The sequence below is a fragment of the Aotus nancymaae genome, unplaced genomic scaffold, assembly GCF_030222135.1.
Source record: "Aotus nancymaae isolate 86718 unplaced genomic scaffold, 86718_ANA_hifiasm-v0.15.2.pri h1tg000067l, whole genome shotgun sequence".
NCBI classification, from domain to species: Eukaryota; Metazoa; Chordata; class Mammalia; order Primates; family Aotidae; genus Aotus; species Aotus nancymaae.
This window is the reverse complement of record NW_026988482.1, coordinates 19,878,820-19,892,994: the sequence shown is the minus strand read 5'-3', so window position 1 is coordinate 19,892,994 and position 14,175 is coordinate 19,878,820. Positions and strand designations below refer to the sequence as shown.

At 44.6% G+C, this 14,175-nt stretch overlaps 1 protein-coding gene across 4 annotated transcripts in view; it reads left to right on the top strand.

Moving 5' to 3' along the window:
* ZDHHC3 (zinc finger DHHC-type palmitoyltransferase 3) overlaps nucleotides 1–14,175 on the top strand; it is a 62,054-nt gene that overhangs the window by 11,394 nt on the left and 36,485 nt on the right. For all 4 annotated transcript variants that reach the window (XM_012470760.2, XM_012470761.2, XM_021676137.2 and 1 more), the window contains one exon: nucleotides 6,629–6,958. In XM_012470760.2, coding sequence (XP_012326183.2) covers nucleotides 6,653–6,958 — 306 coding nt within the window. In that variant the 5' untranslated portion in view covers nucleotides 6,629–6,652. Of the gene's footprint in view, nucleotides 1–6,628; nucleotides 6,959–14,175 lie in introns of those variants that run through there.

Below are 14,175 nucleotides of genomic sequence, written 5' to 3'. Positions count from 1 at the left end.
AGGTGAAAGGAGTAATTACTTTGAACCTGGAATACTAATATATGGATGACCTAACTCTTTTTAATGAAACCTTTAGCCAAAAAACTTCAATGTAGATTAGTGTAATTCAAATTACAAAATGATCATTGTTCTAGATCTTCCTTGGGAAACTGTCAGCCACTTAGAGGAACAGAAAACCTAATACCACCAAAATGAGACTCAGGCCTGTTGCCATAGTACCTCCCTGGACTTGATGGCCTCTGACCTCAGACCTCTCGTCTGTCTTGCCTGTCACTTCCAGAGTAGCCTTGCCACAGCATGAATACTATCCCCTCACAACTTTCCTCAGAAGCTTTGTGGCTCACCGGTACCTTTCAGGATGAAATCTTATCTCATTATAAAATTTAAAGACTTTCTAAAACACAACTTTCTCTTCCCTGTAAAGCCTCATCTCCAATCACCTCCTCTCTTCCCTATAAAGCCTGCATGTGTTCACAGACACGCACACAGCCCTGGACATCCTGCCCCTCCCCTTCCCCACTAATACCACCACTTTCCCTGCCAGGCCCACCCAGCCCCCCTTGTCTTTGTATAAGCAGCAGGCTTCACCTGGCTCCGGGCCCTCCTCAGAGCCCACCCCTTCAGAAGTCCCTGCCATGAGAAAGTCTATTTATTTCACTTACAGTTGTTGGGGGTTTTGTTGCTTTTGGAGTTTAGGGTTTTTTGGTACTATTTCCCCTTTGTTGTGCTATTCATTAATCACCTATGTGTTAGCATTATTGTGGGTGTGTCTGTTTGATATTTGTGACCAGTCACTCAGGAACTATTGATTTGAGCACATTTACCAAACACTAGGCTACAGAGCTAAATAAAATGAGACTTGCAGGTTAGTAGAGAAAAGCAAATAAGACTAGTGTTATTAGGTTGGGAGCTGGGGGAGGGGACTGGCAGGGCCTGAGCAGGGCAGCACACACACATTATTGTCCGCCACATCCCTCATGTGTGAGCCCCCTGCACAGCTCCTTGCATTTAGTGTCTGCTCCATGAATGTCTTTTTGAGTTGAACTGAATAAAAAGAGGAGACTTTAGAGAGCAAACAGGGCAAGGGGCCAGGATGAAGGGGACAGGGAGGGGGAACTAGAGGAGGCTGCCCCTCTGAGAGCATGTGCTGGCAGGGGTGGTGTTAGGAGTTTGGGGCCCATCCTCGGGGCCCTGTTCCAGAGTCCTGAGCAACCAATTCTGCCCACTCCTTGGAAATAAGGACACTTGTTGGGAGGGGTGTCCTGGACAGAGGTCTACTGCTCAACCCTAAGGATTGGGGTTTCTCTAATTCAAAATAGAAAAGGAAAAGGGGGCTCTATATTTGCCTTTTTGGTTTTTGTTAGGGCAGGGTAAAGGAAACATATACAGTTTATTTCATGGTGGGTTTTTTGCCATATTTCTCAGATTTTCAGTTGACTAATTCAAGGAACAAATCCTTATTTGAAAGCTATTTCTGTTGATTTTGGGAGGTCTGGGGGTTAAGCAACCTTTTTATGGCAATATGCCTTTCTTGGTTTCGATTGGGGTACTTTGAAACTCTTAAGTGTGGAATGTGCCCTTCAGATCAGGGCTTGGTGTCTGGCCCTGCCAGGTACACGTTTGACTGGGTCCTTTCCTAGATCACAGGTTCTTGCTCACCAGTGAGGGTGATGAGAAAACAGAGCTCCTCTATACACTGTTAGGTCTCACATTGTTTGAGGATGGAACATTCTGGTTACTTCAGTAAGAGTCTGTCCACTTACCTCATGGTTCCACTTGGCACACCTCCACCATCCAGAATATAGTCACAGTCCTGAAAGTAAGCAGACAATGCCTCTAAAAGGTGGGCCTGGGATCACAAAGCTCATGCATCCATTTAATCAACACATGTATTAAGTGGCTACTCTGTGCCAGCAACTGGGCTAACAAGGGAGGGCCTCCTCGCCTCAAAGACTATATAGCAGTTGTTCCCTGAAGGCCTATTACCCAAAATGACCACCCTTTTGCAAATAAATCTAACAAGACTTAGTTTACTCACTTTTCTAGCCCACAGCCAATTAGCAGTAGTAAATAGAGGATATGTGGGGATGATTGGTGACTGTAGACACAGAAATGAGTAGGCAGGAATGGAGGAGGAAGACAAGGAATCATATACAGAGATACCAGAATGGCAATTACTACAGTCTGAGCAAGCCAGTTGATGTGAGGCTGAGACCCAGTGAATTTCAGTAGCCCCGAGGACATCATTACCTAACACTCCAGTAGTTGATGTTCCTGGTAATAACTCTAAATCATTCTAGAAGAAATGGATGGTTATTGTGCTTAAGGCACAAACAACTATAATACCTTTTCCTTCCCTCCCTCCCTCTTTCCTTCCTTCCTTCTTTCCTTCCTCCTCTCTCTCTCTTTCTGTTTTAAGATTTCCATCTTAACCATCCAAGTGGTTAAAATGTATTTCTGCTTGGAAACAAGTCACATTTATCTGGGAAATTACTTACATGGAAGGGCTTATTCCTCAACAAAACCATGCACATGAAACATAACTCTTGTTTAATCAAATCATTGTCATACATACAATCAAGAATGAGGAATTGTCAAAGGATAGAATGCAACCACTCTGAATATTCTGTGAATATAATTCGATCATTGGAAGTATCTAAGGATTGCTCTAAAATTGATTTTCAGTGGTTATCCATTTATGAAAGCCATACCATTTATGATAATCAAAGAACAGTTTGATAGAGTACACAGGTTATGGGGAATTGGCCCGCAGGCTGCAGATGACAAGAGGTTTTGCTGCCACAGATGTGGGTGGGATAGTGTGAGTTATAACTGACCATCTCCATCACACTAAGCTGTTCTGCCAGAGAAGCAGGATCTGTTATTTATTTGATAGCCAACAACTGCTTGGAGCCAGGTGTCAGCAAACTTTTCCAAAAAAAGCCAGAGAGTAAATATCTAGGGCTTGTGGGTTACAGCTACTCAACTCTTGCCATTGTAGTACAAAAGCAGCCAGAGACAATATAGAATCAAATGATGTGGCTGTGGTGCAACAAAACATTATTGGTTTTAAGTTTAAATAGTAATTGTGGAACATAGGTGATATAAATATAAATCTGTATGATGGGAGAAAAAAACAAAAGAATGCTTGCAACTGGAGGTTGTCAGAATGTTGAACTTCAATCAGCTTTTGAATCATTGCGGGATATCAGCTTTTCTTTTGTTTGGTTTTCCTTGAATAGAGTTCGTAATTTTAGAATTGGCTGGGCTGGGCACAGGTCAGGTCCCAGACATGCCTGATCTCTGATCTTCTACTATCCTCTGTTTGGTGCTTCAGAAGGTGGGCCTGCATCTTTTAATGCATTTAGGTTGTCTCTGGCAGGACCACTTGCCACTGACCTCTGGAGTGCACAGGATTGCTCTCTTAGAAAAATTTGTTTGATGGACCGTCAGAAACCAAGACTTTTTCTCTACTTGAGATGGTCATTCTATCTCTATGTGTCATGACTTCTTGTTCCCTAACACAGTGATAGTGACTGTATTTGTTGAGTCGATGTTCCTTTGGTCAAATATGTGATACACATTTAACTGCCTTTCAGCCATTAGTTCTCTGCCACCTTGGGAGGAGTGGGCCTGTCCTTATTCTTCCTTACTATTCTGCACAGCTTTTGACTCTAGAATGTCTGTCATTTTGAATAGTAGTTACTAGTCTGCCCTCCTAGATTTTGGGACATGTCCTTACTGTTTATAACAATATTGTATTCAATCCAGATGCTTGGTTTCTTTGCTGGAGGTGAGGGCAGTAGAGGAAGAAGAAAAATTAGAAAGTCAGGGTAAGGATAGATAACCCAGTACAACCATTGAAAGCTGCCTTTGCCCTTCAGAGCCATAGTCTTCAGGACGCACACATGGCCAGTGCTGCTTTTGAGTAATTTCTTCTGTTGTGTAGTTACTTGAGTTCTCAAAAGACGGAGGTGTTTTTACCTGTGTCATAGCCTGTGGTATAGGTGGCTTTTCCATGGCACCGACATCTTGTGGGGAGCTTGAGCCATCACAGTTTCTAACTAAGAAACCTGGTTGGTGATGCAACAGGCCAGAGAGGTTAAGATAAAGAAGAAGAGAAGGGAAATCTATGCTTTCTGTGTCTTGTAGCACATACTGTGGATAGACATTTGTCATCGATTCTTGGTTATTTCATTGCTATCTCCAGAAACTTGAATTGCAGCTTCTGAGAGAAAGGGTGCTTTGCTCAGCACTTGTTTCTGAAGGCATGGATGTGTTTCTTAGAATACATATGTATAGTCTGTGAGGTGTACAGAGTGTTAGGATCTGTATCATTCATTGCAAACACCTCCACCAGTTCCCTCAACCCTCATACCAGCAATCCTTGGAGGAGGTGTCCAGGGCTGGAATGTAGGTGTTTTCACAGGTGAGGAAACAAAGGCACATAAAGCACCCCATAGCCAGGTGGTAGGAAAACATCCTTTATTTATTTATTTTTTTTTTAAATTGCATTTTAGGTTTTGGGGTACATGTGAAAAACATGCAAGGTTGTTGCATAGGTGCATACGTGGCAGTGTGATTTGCTGTCTTCCTCCCCTTCGCCTATATCTGGCATTTCTCCCCATGCTATCTCTCCCCAACTCCCCACCCCCCACTGTCCCCCCCGACTCCCCCTCAACAGGCCCCAGTGTATAGTGCTCCCCTCCCTGTGTCCATGTGTTCCCATTGTTCAATACCGTCTATGAGTGAGAACATGCGATGTTTGATTTTGTGTTCTTGTGTCAGTTTGCTGAGAATGATGGTTTCCAGGTTTGTCCATGTCCCTACAAAGGACACGAACTCATCGTTTTTGATGGCTGCATAATATTCCATGGTGTATATGTGCCACACTTTTCCTGTCCAGTCTATCATCGATGGGCATCTGGGTTGGTTCCAGGTCTTTGCTATTATAAACTGTGCTGCAATGAACATTCGTGTGCATGTGTCCTTATAGTAGAACGATTTATAATCCTTTGGATATATACCCAGTAATGGGATTGCTGGGTCAAATGGAATTTCTATTTCTAGGTCCTTGAGGAATCGCCACACTGTCTTCCACAATGGTTGAACTAATTTACACTCCCACCAACAGCGTAAAAGTGTTCCTATTTCTCCACATCCTCTCCAGCATCTGTTGTCTCCAGATTTTTTAATGATCGCCATTCTAACTGGCGTGAGATGGTATCTCAATGTAGTTTTGATTTGCATTTCTCTAATGACCAGTGATGATGAGCATTTTTTCATACGCTTGTTGGCCTCATGTATGTCTTCTTTTGTAAAGTATCTGTTCATATCCTTCGCCCATTTTTGAATGGGCTTGTTTGTTTTTTTCTTGTAAATCTGTTTTAGTTCGTTGTAAATTCTGGATATCAGTCCTTTGTCAGATGGGTAGGCTGCAAAAATTTTTTCCCATTCTGTTAGTTGCTGATTCACTCTACTGACTGTTTCTTTCACCGTGCGGAAGCTGTGGAGTTTGATTAGGTCCGATTTGTCTATATTGGCTTTTGTTGCCAATGCTTTTGGTGTTTTGGTCATAAAGTCCTTGCCTATGCCTATGTCCTGAATGGTTTTGCCTAGGTTTCCTTCTAGGGTTTTTATGGTGTTAGATCTTATGTTTAAGTCTTTAATCCATCTGGGGTCAATTTTAGTGTAAGGTGTCAGGAAGGGGTCGAGTTTCTGCTTTCTGCATATGGCTAGCCAGTTTTCCCAACACCGCTTATTGAACAGGGAATCCTTTCCCCATTGCTTGTTTTTATCAGGTTTGTCAAAGATCAGATGGTTGTAGATATGTTGTGTTGCCTCCAGCGCCTCTGTTCTGTTCCATTGGTCTATATCTCTGTGGAAAACATGCTTTAACTCTCTCCCCTTCTCTCTGCCTCTCCTTGCCTTTTAAGTCAATATTTGAACATATCTATTGAGGCATTGTCTACCCAGTAGATCTAGGAGACCTAGGTTCTAGTACCACCTCTAAACTGGCAGGCTGGACCAGGCACAGTGGCTCATGCCTGTAATCCCAACACTTTGGAAGGCCAAGATAGGCTGATCACTTGAGCTCAGGAGTTTGAGATCAGCCTGAGTAACATGGTGAAACTCCATCTCTACAAAAAAGTATAAAAATTAGCCAGGCATGGTGATGCATGTCAGTAGTTTCAGGTACTTGGGAGGTTGAGGTGGGAGGATCACTTGAGCCTGAGGTGTGAGGTCGAGGCTACACTGACCCAAGATTGTGCCATTGTACTCCAGCCTGAGTGACAGAGTGAGACCCTGCCCTGTCTCAAAAAAAAAAAAAAGATAAATTGGCAGCCTGTGTCTGCTGCTGTTGCTCTAGCTGACCTTGGGCAAGGCATTTACCCTTTAGAATTTCACTTTTTATTATCTGTCATGTGAAGGTCCTGTTTCAAGAAGGCTAAATTAACTCTCAGAAACAGGGAAGAAGAACTCACATTTTAAATGAGCAAGGTGTTTAGGTGGCTTTGCACATAGAGGTTTGCAGGTAGGTAATCACAACTCACTTTGGGAGTGATTTTGTCAAACCTCCTTGATGACAAGACAACACCAAGTTTCTGGGTTCTTTCCTCTCTTTCAGATGCCAGTATGGACAGAATAGCTTATGATGCTTATCCCCACCCACCACTTCCGAGACATTGAGCGGAAACCAGAGTACCTCCAGCCGGAGAAGTGTGTCCCACCTCCCTACCCTGGTCCTGTGGGAACCATGTGGTTTATCCGTGACGGCTGTGGCATTGCCTGTGCCATCGTTACCTGGTTTCTGGTCCTCTATGCGGAGTTTGTGGTCCTCTTTGTCATGCTGATTCCATCTCGAGACTACGTGTATAGCATCATCAACGGAATGGTGTTCAACCTGCTGGCCTTCTTGGCCCTGGCCTCCCACTGCCGGGCCATGCTGACGGACCCCGTGAGTATGTCTGGGCTTGTTTTGACCAGCCCACACTCTCCTCCTCTGGCCCTGGCATGGCCATAGCCTGCATGCTCCCCCTGGACCTTGGGAATTTTGAGAACAGGAGGGCCAGGGGAGGGTGGGGAAGTGGACCTCTGCCTTGTTTAGAGTTCCATGGAATTCTGGCTAGGGAAGAGGGGTCAACACCTGTACCACAGCCTATCTATCTTGGTTAAATGATACTATATGTACATGGATATATACATTTATTGGGCCTGCTGTGGGAGGGGTTTGGTCTAGGGGAAACCTGGCCTCTGGTTAAAAAGACACAGATAACCTTGATGACTGGGGCCAGATAATCAGAGCAGAAAGCATGCTGGAGGGTTGGGTCAAGATGGGGCTTCCCAGTGAAGACAGGGCTGGAACTAGGTGGACGTGAAATTAAAGCCACATCCAATTCCAGGAACCTGCACGGAAATGGCCTTCACTTTGCTTGGGCGAGGTGTATCTTTTCCTGAAAAGCTGGACAAGCCTGTTTCAGGCCGCAGCAAGTGCCTCTTGGTGAATATCTGTGGGTAAAGCAGTAGTGTTCTGCTCAGTGACTTAACTAAATATACCAAGCTGCACACGTGAATATTGAATATTTGTGCACCCTGGTATTAAATGCTCTCTTCCGTTCCTTCTGTTGTATAGGAAAAGCAAGAGAATACATCATTTGATAAAGACCTACTGTGACTTGTTTCTGTATGTGGGATGTGTGTGTGCAAATTAAGAGAGGGAAAGCACTGCTACTAGCAGTGACACTGGCCATACAGATTTTGTTTCTGTGAGCCTTAGGGAAAGTGCGGTGATGATGATGATGATGATAATGATGACAAGCCTGAGCTAGTTCTTGTCTTGAAGGGCTCCATTTCCTGCTAGTTCAGGTGGTAGATTATTATTAATCAATTCCAAAGGAAGGCAGGTTTCCCAGATCAATTACGTGTCAGCCACTGGTCCAGACAGCACCTCTGTTCATGTGCATGCCTCAGGGAGACCAAACACACTGGCAGGCAGGGGCCTGTTGGCCTAGTATTATTAGCACTGCTTACAGGACAGCCATCACCTGAGGGAAGCCATGTATATGAGTATAATCCTAAGTGTCCCCAAACACAAGGTTATTAAAGAGTTTTCCCAGCAGCATCTACATGGTCATGCTGAAAATAAGGATTTATTCAGAAATTTTTATGATACCATTGCTATTGGGGATACAGAAATAAAAGACATTGCTTTGCTCAGTTCATAATTTAGTATCTACTAAGCCCCAGATACTGTTCTTACTCTCAGGATGCCCTCTGTCTAGAAAAGACAGGTGACAATAACCCTGTGTGATGAAGGCTGTGGCAGAAAGAAACATGGATTGCTGTGGGAGAACAAGGAAGGGGAGAGTAATCAATCTATAGGGGTGACTGCTTGGAAGAAGCAATGCCCAAGCCAACACTAGTCTGAGCAGTGGACATGGAGAACAGGAAGACAGGCAGAGGGAGCAGCTTGCACAGAGACATAGGAATGCAGAATGTGGCTCCTCTAGACACCAGGAGTGGTGGGAACTTGGGAAGAGAATGGACTTAGGTTGGTGATGTGGGTGAGGTGCCTAAGGAGGATAGGAGTTGGATGATGAGGGGCAGTTTAGGGCCCCTGAGAATTTTCAACACATCTTAAAACTCATTTTGCAAGTCTCACTCTGGCAGTAGTGAGGAGGAGTGGCACTTGGCGTGAAAATAAAATGAATGGCCATGTTTCCTCAGTGCCCATTCTGTGAGAGATTCCTTTCTGAGCAATGGCTACAGCTATGAGCAAGACAGATACAAATTCCTGCCCTCGTGAAGCTCGCTTTGTAGTGACAGGGTCAGGTAGTAAGGACATGATTGAGCAGGGTATTTCGGAAAGTGATAAGTGCTTTAAAGACAGTAAGATAAAGTGACCAAGATGATGTGCTGGTGACTTTTCTGGGGCAAAGGGGGACTACTTTAGGTCAAGGTGGTCTAAGAAGGCATCTCTGAGGTGGTGCCTTTTGAGCTGACTTGAATGATGTGAAGCTACAAGCCAGGCAAATGAAGATCCAAGTGCAGAGGAAAGAGTAGATTCAAAGGTCCAGAGGCAGAAGCATGCTTAGCACATCTGAGAAACGAGACTAGGCCCAGGGTGATCAAAATGTGGTTGTGGAGGGGAGGGTAAGAGTGGTTAGAAGAGGTGAAGAGGGCCTTAGAGGCCAGATGTGCAGGGCCTGGTAGGCCTCATGAGAGGCCTCACTTATTCTAAGTGCAGCTGGCAGCCATCAGAGAGACAGAGTGTAATCTGATTTGCAGTGTGCTTGCAATGGAGGTACAAGGTGTGATGAATAGAAGCAGAGGACTAGAGGTATTGCAGTGGTCCAGGCAAGACATGGTAGTGGCTCGGACCAAAGTGGGAGCAGTGAAACCAGAGAGAAGCTGTTGGATTTGGCATCTGTTTTAAACTACTAATTTCCAAGCCTTTCTGTACCATCTCTTAGAGAGCTGTTTAAAAATACTGATGGCTGGGTGTCACCCCCAGAGACTGCTATAATTAGCCCGGGGATGGGGCCCTGGGCATTTGAATGTGTTAGAGCCCCCACGTTTCCCTCACATTTCCCTCTCAGGCCAGGCCTGAGAACACAGTTCAGAACTGACAGAATGGAGAGAGATTGGAGAGTGTACTTTTCAAAGTCTTAGCTAGAGCAGCTTGGAGATCACTGGTGCCAGTTATTGATTAGGAAAGTCTGAGGAGGAATGGATTTTGGAGGAGAAATCAAGACTTATGTTCTAGTCAAACTGCCACTAAAATTATGTGCAAGCAAAGATGCTAGATGGGCAGTAAGTAGTCAGTCTGGAGCTGGTGGAGGATCAGGGTTGGAGAGAGAATGTGGAGGTCATTGGTTTCTACAAGACATGTGAAAACAGGGAAGTGGATGTTGGGCAGTGGGAGGGGAGGCTTCTGCCCTGGCATTCCTACTGCCCTCACACACATGGGTTCTTTACCCACCACAATGAAGCATGCAGCCTCTCCAGAGACCTTGGCCAGCCAGCCCTTGCAGTGAATGCAGGAGAGCATGATTCTCACTATGATGTGTTGCTAGCTTCCAATCCCAAAGCAGTGAACTGCACGGACTGTATCCTAAACCACAGTTAGCTTCCCAGAGGTGTATTTTGCTGGTAGCCCCAAAGAAAATGGGCCAAACAATGAAGAATTTACCAAATATCTACCATTAGTAAGGAAGCAACTCAAAGCATGTTCTACAAATGTGCCCTATTTTAGGATCTTCATGCTACCACCTGCCTCTCCCCATCCCCAGCACATGACATCTCGTGCAAAATCCAGTATGCAAAACAGAAGTGGAGCTTCAGAAGTGGGAGCTCCTCAGGCACTGGGGGGGACCCTGGGCTTCTAAGGAGCAGAGTTGGAAGCCCAGGTAGTAAGCAGATCAATTAGGGGGGTTCCTTATTGATGTTGCAGAGGAGTCTTTTTTTAAGAAAGGGGTCACTACAGGGTTCTAAGGAGTTCCCTAATGGGATTATAATGTTTTATGTCTCAAGAATTCATGTTGCACATACTTTTTTAGAACAGTTTACATCCAGAGGTTTTAAGTAATGTATGCATTGTGTATCACTTTGATTTGTTATCATTACTAGTTAAATATATGTGTGTGTGTATATATATATATGTATATTCCCTCAAGCAGTTACTTTACCACTTTCAGCTTTGAAATAATAATTCCAAGTGTAACATCTGAACACTTGGAACCACCATAGCCTTCTAAACCATTTATCAGTGATTTACTCCAATGTAGCAGTAGATAGGTCCGCATAGAGCTTTAGCAGAAAAGGGAAGTGGGAAATGACTCACAGATGTGTCAACAGCCTCCTTGGAGCTGAGACTGCCATTTGAGAAATAGGGCAAAAGGGACAGGTCTTGAAACAGGGAAGAGAACAAGTGGACAGAGGAACAGAGCAGGTGCCTCACTTGGCCAGCAGGCTGGCCTGGAGATGGCGTGGGTGTAGGCAGGAGCACAAGTCAGGCTGACCTTTGATCTCCTGACGCCCTCTCCTTGCCCACTCTGAGGTTGTGTAATGTCATCAAAGGAGCCTTCTGTGTTCCTAAAACACTTCAGACGTTTAGAAGTCTAGAATGGCTCCACGTGCCCTGAGGAGGCAGCCTCTTGAAGACAACCTGGACTCAGAAACCCTTATCTTCGTACCCTTCTCTCTCTTTTCCCCATTTCTCAGTTTCACCACCTTTTCTTTTCCAAATTCCTCATTCTGTGAGCTCCCTCAGGAATCCTAAGGGGCTTCTTTATTTCTGAGACAGTATCTGTCTCCCAGAAGATACTTAAACCTGACAGATACAGGTTGTTTCTTTTTGTCCCAGCTGCCAGGAAGCTCAAAGCCAAGTGTTACACAATCACAGTAATTGTATAAACCCTTATGATCAGCATATTTTTGCCCCTCCTTTTTTGGATCTTATCGTTTATTAACTTCATAAATTACTTCAAATCTGAGACTTGAGAAAAGGAGGAATATACAGTCATGTCACTTAATGATGGAGATGAGTTCTGAGAAATGCGTTGTTAGGCAATTTTATCATTGTGCAAAGATCATAGACTATATAAAGATCATAGATTGTATTTACACAAACCTAGATAGTACAACACCGTATGGAATAGCCTCTTGTTCCTAGGCTGCAAACCCATGCAACATGTTACTGTACTGAATACTGACTATGGGCAGCTATAACACAATATTATTTGTATATCTAAACATGGAAAAGGTACGGTAAAAACATGATATTATAATCTTGAGGGATTCACCATTGACTGAAACATTATGATGTGCAAGAGTGGATTTATAGTCAATTTAACCACACTGTTAAGGAAAAGAAAATTCATCTGTCTCTCTGCTCCCCAACCCCCAATTCCTTTTGAATCCCACTCTGTGAACACCTTGCCATAAACATAACCTCTATGACTTCTTAGACCACTACAGACCACTGATTTTCATTTCAGCTGCCCAAAGTCATTTAGTGGAAATATTGGGGCTTCCTTCAAATGTGCAATTGGTACTCCCTTCTGGAGTCTCTTTCGGCAGCCTTACTGAGCATGTGCTGTGTTCAGAGCCCACTTGGCAAGTATTTCCTGAAAGAGTAGCATGGCAGTATGTTGTACCTGTGGGAACATAAAGGAGGAATAGCAGGCCAGGTGCTGGGTGCAGCCAGAAAAGGGCCTTGCCCATCTTGCCCAGAGGTATTGGCACATTCATTGCATCAGGTTAGAGGACTTGCCTCAGGGTCCATTGGAGTATTGTGCTGCATTCTCCCTCATGCCAGGCAACTTCTCATCCCTGCCCCCGAGCAACTTATAAATGCCGAAAGAAAAAACTTTCTGGCTCCAGACAGAGGAAAGCAGCCCATTTGTGGACCAACTAGCTACCTCTTACTTTTCTGTGGAGGAGACAAGTGGCCAGTAATGCAGGCTTCGGATTGGTTACCATGCTCCTGGGAGAGCTGTTAGAGGGAGTTTCTACCCATACCGGTGGGTGTGCAGCAACTTTGATCCCATGGCCCTGAAACAATTTAAGCAGGTTTTCATTCTTGTTTCTTGAAATGGATAGAATGTTGAGTCCTTGAAATTACTGGCATTTCTTTAGAACCTGTCTCCACTACTTTCCATTTTAACATTATCATATTATCCTAGATACTCATTGAAACAGCCTTATTATCCTAGGCCTGTTTCAATCTTAACATTAGTGTGCTGACGTAGTTGTTGGTAGAATGATATTGTGACATCAGAAAATTTTTTAATAATTCTTTTTTAAGTCACTTAATAAAATTACCTGATAATTATATGTTTGTCTTCTGATCGTGGCAAAGGTTCTAGACTTGGATTGCCTGAGTCAGAATCCAACTTCAGCCACTTATTAGCTGTGTTACCTTGGGAAGATGCTTGACTTCCCTGCTTTAGTTACCTCATGTGTAAAACGAGGAATATCACAGTCTCTACCTCATAGGTTTATTGTCAGAATTAACTAACAAAATACACTTTTGTCACAAAGCATTTGGAACTGTGGCTGGCCTATAAGTGCTCAATAAATGTTGTATCATTATTATTCAGCTTGGGTTTATTGAATACATTGCTCATGCCAGGCCCTAAGCAGTTTGCTGAGCTACAAGTTGACAGACGTTGTCTTGTCCTCCAAGAATGTACTGTCCTGTAGGAGAGATGTGTGTAATTAAATGATGTGTGCCATACTATACATATAAGGTGTGATAGCACAAAGGCCAAGTAATGGGTTCTGCAAGGAGGTGCCTGGCAAGCTGGAGCAGATAAGGGTTGGGTTGGTGCCAAAATGGAGCCCCTGGGGGTAGAAAGGAAAACTTAGAGAGAATAGTGCCTTTGGGAAACTCCAAATAGTCCACAGGGAGGGACTGTCTACAGAGGGAGGTGGGACTGCATTGTTAGTCCAGGGCTGAGATATGTCGGCCTCGTGAGCCCTGCCCAGGAGCTCGGACTCTGGTCCATGTTCCCTCGGGAGCCAGTGAAGGTTTTAGGCCAGGGGAATAATGTGACCAGATTTACATTTAAGAAAGTTTACTCTGGAAATTAGTGGGGAGAAAGGATAGAAGTGGAAGCTGCAAGATTTGGGGCGGGAAGACCTGGGAGATTCTCTAATAGTCTGGGGCAAGTGATGATGGGCTGAACTAAGGCATGACAGTGGCATGGAGGGGAGAGCATGGGATTCAGGGCACAATCTGAGGCAGAATTAACCTGGCGGAGTGAATGGGATGTGGGGAAGAGGGTTAGAAGAATTGGTGGTGACTACTGGATTTCTACTCCAGGTGACAGGGTATGCGGATATGCCATGGGCCAGGAAGGGGAGACTTGAGAGGACAGTTTGGGGAGAAAGCAGCAGGTTCACTTTTAGCTGTGCACAGTGCCTTTGGGACAGCCAGATAGAGAGATCTGCAGATTCAGAAGAGGTCTGAGTTGGAGCTTGTGATTGGAGCATCATCACTGAGTGATGATGGAAGTAGGGTTGTAAAGAAAGATTGTCAAGGAGAGAGTGCAGAATGAGCAGGGAAGGAGGCTTTGGGTGAAACCCTGAACTCTGAGGAGCACCAGTGGCCTGGATGGGCGGGATGCCAAGAGAAGGGGAGAGGCACAGCCCCACAGACAGGGAAGAGGA